This window comes from Cryptomeria japonica, chromosome 5, assembly GCF_030272615.1.
Source record: "Cryptomeria japonica chromosome 5, Sugi_1.0, whole genome shotgun sequence".
NCBI classification, from domain to species: Eukaryota; Viridiplantae; Streptophyta; class Pinopsida; order Cupressales; family Cupressaceae; genus Cryptomeria; species Cryptomeria japonica.
The window spans coordinates 653,833,395-653,837,862 of record NC_081409.1 but is presented as its reverse complement, the minus strand read 5'-3'; the positions used below and the strand labels follow the sequence as shown (position 1 = coordinate 653,837,862).

The following is a 4,468-nucleotide window of genomic DNA, read 5'->3' as shown; positions in this document are numbered from 1 at the left end:
ACATTAAATTTTTAACTTTAATCAATTATTTTTCGAAAATATGTTTTTGACACATTAATATTTTTTTCCACTCTTTTTATAATCTTTCCCATTAAAATATTTATGATCCACATACAATTAAATTTAATTGATGTTTCCTGCTTGTAGACTTGGCTATGATTTAATTTGCCATATCGATATGGAGGCATTTCACCTTCCCAGCTAGACTATACTTTGGTTAGGGATCTGGTAATGACTACTTCTTAAAAGCATAATTGACATGCCAAAAATAGAAGCAACTTACTCCAATAATAAATACTTCTAAAAACATCTAAAACAAAGCTTTATTATAGTTGGCTTTTGGTATAAATTACAATAGTTTAATAACAACCATACTAATAGTATAGAAATTTTTACAGTAATTGAGACACACAACGTACTCCATCATGCATTGGTCGTCAGAGTTATTACATTCCATAAGCTTCAAAATTTCTTAATAATTATCTCTTCGAAGGACGTTATCCGTTTCTACAATTACTTCGAGTGTCTTCTATTTAAGTTATTGCTTCATCTTCATTTTTATCATCATCATCATCATCCTCTTCTAAATACACTATCTTCTCCATCTGTTTATCGGTCTCCATTCTGTGTCTGGTCAGCCTTTTCTTCAGATGTTCTCTGCCTTTTTGTGTTCAAAGTATAACCCAGATCTTGTTTTCTCCTTGAATTGCTTGCCCACTTTAAATTTATCTCTGATTCATTCTCACCATCCCCCGCAGCATCTTCTGTATTCATTTGTAGTTTTTCTGTTTTTCCTCCATCATCACTAGTGGTATAATCATATTCCTGTTTACCTTCCTTATCATCATTTTCCTTACTATCAACATCATCTTCTTGCTCATTTTCTGTTATTCCTCTTCCATGTTTACCATTTTCTTTTCCACCATTCGATTCTGCATGATCTTCTTCTTCTTGACATAGATCTTTTCCTCGCTGATCTCCTCCATGCTCATTTCCATTATTTAGGTTTTCACTTATTGAGAAGTCAGAAGACAAAAAATCCTCTCATAATATGATAAGATGACCTTCCAGTGATATCTACATTGCTCTTGCTGGGGTTTGCTTGATTGCTATTATTTTCTTGCTCATCGTTTTCTTCTGTTTGAGTGTCTGCTTCTTCATCTTCTGCATCATATATTTCTTCTTCAAATTGCAAATCATCATCTTCTTGTTGATGGTCTTCTCTCTGCTCATATAATTCTTGATCATCTCCACTATTTATGTCAATTCGTTGGTGACACAGTAGCGCAAGTATCCCTAATCTCAACATGTGATGAACAACCACTAATATGTCTATTTGTTGGTGACTCAGCAGCCCAAGTAAAATTGTTTCCAACATTAGTTGAAGTACCACTAATATATAAACTGCTGCATCTTCTTCATCTTGAGCATTTTCCTCTTCTGCATCATACCTATTTACTTCTTCTTCATCATCATCCTCTTCTTCTTGATGATCTTGCCTCTGTTGATCTGTTTCTTGACCATCTCCTCTGCTTATGTCATTATATGTCGAAGATTCAATTGATGAACTACTAGTGCTATTAACATAGCTAGTGCTGGGACTGCTTTCATAACCATCATCTTGCTCTTTGAGATCATCTTCTTGCTCGTCTTCTTCATCATCTTCTTGTGCCCAATGACCAACATCATGTTCATCTTCAGTGTTTATGTCCTACTCTACTATGGGCTCACTGGCGAAACTAATCCCATGCTCTGTTTCATCTAATGAAATACCAGTGATATAACATTCATCCTCCTCCTCTTCTTGTTCATCATCATCTTCCATACCACTGTCCCCTTCTTCATCATCATAATCATAACCATCGGTCCAGTCATCTTTATTATTATCCATTTCTCCATCAACGCCATTACTATGCTCTTCTCTATCATCATCTCTTGCTGTTTCTGCTTCTTGTTCTTCACGATCCTGTCCCTGCTGATCAACTTCTTCATATCCATTGTCTCTGCTCAGTTCTGTTGAGGAGCTAGCACTCACAATTTTTCTATTCCCAGAATCATTTGAATGACCCATTGTGATCATATCAGGGTATATCATATTTTTAGAATGCAATGCAGTATAAAATACTAGGGACTATGACCTGCCAAGAAACAAGAGATTGATTAATACGCTAACCAAACCGAGTTAGGGAAATAAAAAAGACTAAGGACTGTGATCCACCAATAAACTAGGCATTGATTAATACCCTAACCATAAAGAACAAATGCAGTAGTGCAAGTAAGAACCATAAAAAAGTTATATACCTACCCTATTCATTTGTAAGCATTTGTAGATATGAATTGAGTTAAGCTGCTCAGAAAGAATTGAGTTCAGTTAGTATCAGGTTTGAATCGGATAAAGGTTGCCTCTCTGGGAAGAGTTTAACTGGCACGAACATTGAAATTTCGAAAGAAAATTGAATTGGAAGGGTTACAGAGTTTTTTTACACCGGGGACACAACAAACTCTCAACTGTTCAAGCTAGACCGCTTTTACCTCGTAGTCCTCCTCACCTGTTGTTAGACAACATTTTTTCATCAGTTTGTTAAACAAGTACACGTGTCTTCTACACGATGCTCACCGTTTTGACGGTGATACGGCCGTTAAACTCTTACAAGAAATGTAAGTTACCGTTGCAACCTTCTTGTTCGTTATCATCTTCTTGTTTCTCGTCATAAACCTGTTCTTCTCGGCATAACTGTTTCTATTTGGGATTAAAATGCTTAAACTGCCTGTGTTTTGAAAATAATTTTATTGTAAGTTTTTGCGACTTAGTTTTAGAGTATAACCGATTTACACGTATGTAAAATAATTTCCATAGTTTCTATATTATTTGTTTAGAAATTTAATCCTACTTAAATTAAAGTATTATTAATTTTAAAAAATATTTCTATTTAAATTTAATTAATTTTAGATAAGAGAAATACATTTATTTATCAAATTTTTTAACATTGTAACTAATATGTCTATTTTTTATTTGGGGTCTCACCTCTAGAACAAAGCATCAACAGTTTGTTATTAGCTACATAATCTTTATCCTTAGCACATCTAGTCAACATTACTTAAAATCTAACTTTTGCATGATGAACAATAAGTCTTTCAATAATAAAGGAGCCATCAGTCCAAAGACAAAAGAGACTCGGATGAGGTTTTGCAACCATGCTAGGAATTTTAAAGCTAAAATGAATAGGGAAATGAGTATGTAATGAATGATCTAGTGAGTATATAAAAATTGAATTAAAATGAAATCATCCTACTTCTCTTAAAAGAACAAATTTATCTATGGGTTAACTTACTTTCAAGGTCTTCACAATTGGATCAAAATTATATTGGATGGACTTAGCTTGTCAAGATCTATTGGTTCAAGGGGTCTTTGTTGATTTGAGTCTTTTGATTAATATGAAAGTAGTTTTTCACTTCTAATAAATCTTTTTTATATTTATATTATATTTTTATATCTTTTGTTTTGATAAATCTATAGTATAATCATATTCTTTCAGTTTATTAAAAAACAAAAGAGAATTGGATTTATGAGAGAAAAATTAAAGAGAGTAAGTTCAATATTTAGATTCCAATCTTTTATAATATAAATTTTAAAAATATTATCTTAAAATATTATATGATGAATTTTAACTTAACCAATTATAATACAGATGCAAGATTCAAAAAAAAAATGCGAGAAATAGAAATAAACACATGAAATTACTATATTTCACATACAAATTTAATATATTTTTTCAATAACTTACTCAAATTATATATTTTATTATTAATCATGTATAAGCTTTTCTGCAAGATATATGACTCAAATGTAAAAGAATATAAAAAAGTTGAGTTGTTTTATTAATATATGCAACTTAGTGACATCCCAACGAAGTAGCTACACTGAAATTTGATCTTCCTTATATTAAAAAATTCTACTGTACGTTAAAATAAATTTTGTAAAACTAGGCTTTTAATTTTCTAGGATCCTTTTGAAATGGATGATCTCCCTTGATGTTGCGCCGGTAACTCCAATTAATTAAGGAGGTGGATATAATGGAATTTCTATTTACCTTAATTTATAAGAGCAGCAATACCTTTTCTTCTTTATTTGGGATCTGACAGAGACTTCTTAATAAAAAAACATAATTGACATTCCCAGCAATAGAAACAACTTACTACAATAATAAATAACTCTACAAACATCTAAAAGAAACCTTTAATATTTATAGCTTATGGGATAAATTACAATAGTTCAACAACAATAATACTAATAGCATGGAAATTTTTTACAATAATTGAGACACACAACGTACTCCATCATGCATTGGTCAAGAGTTACATGGTAAATTGAAAAAAAAAAACTCGTCTGTGTTTCTAAGCATGTAACAAACCATTGCCTAATAAAAGTTACAATTAAAACGTGCATGTAACAAATCATAGCCTCGTA

The 4,468-nt window shown here is 31.7% G+C and overlaps 2 protein-coding genes across 2 annotated transcripts; both read right to left on the bottom strand.

The window, feature by feature from the left end:
• Positions 1 to 609: 609 nt before the first annotated feature.
• LOC131037245 (acidic leucine-rich nuclear phosphoprotein 32-related protein) lies at positions 610 to 1,695 on the bottom strand. The gene is made up of 3 exons (XM_059220799.1): positions 1,685 to 1,695; positions 1,065 to 1,529; positions 610 to 1,012 (listed from the first exon to the last, which is right to left on the bottom strand). Exons 1-3 carry the CDS (start codon positions 1,693 to 1,695, stop codon positions 610 to 612), a joined length of 879 nt encoding a protein of 292 aa, XP_059076782.1.
• Positions 781 to 2,531, bottom strand: LOC131037267 (uncharacterized). Its single transcript, XM_057969342.2, has 2 exons — positions 2,306 to 2,531; positions 781 to 2,138 (listed from the first exon to the last, which is right to left on the bottom strand). The coding sequence occupies exon 2, from the start codon at positions 2,093 to 2,095 to the stop codon at positions 1,712 to 1,714; it is 384 nt and encodes a 127-aa protein (XP_057825325.1). The 5' UTR covers positions 2,096 to 2,138; positions 2,306 to 2,531; the 3' UTR covers positions 781 to 1,711.
• Positions 2,532 to 4,468: the final 1,937 nt, after the last annotated feature.

What these genes read in the sequence shown, in the direction of transcription:
- LOC131037267 (XM_057969342.2), bottom strand. Translation starts at nt 2,095, where the DNA reads ATGATATACCCTGATATGATCACAATGGGTCATTCAAATGATTCTGGG.
- LOC131037245 (XM_059220799.1), bottom strand. An exon ending in AATGTAGATATCACTGGAAG is followed by an intron (nt 1,013 to 1,064) that starts GTCATCTTATCA and finishes CTTCTCAATAAG; the next exon opens with TGAAAACCTAAATAATGGAA.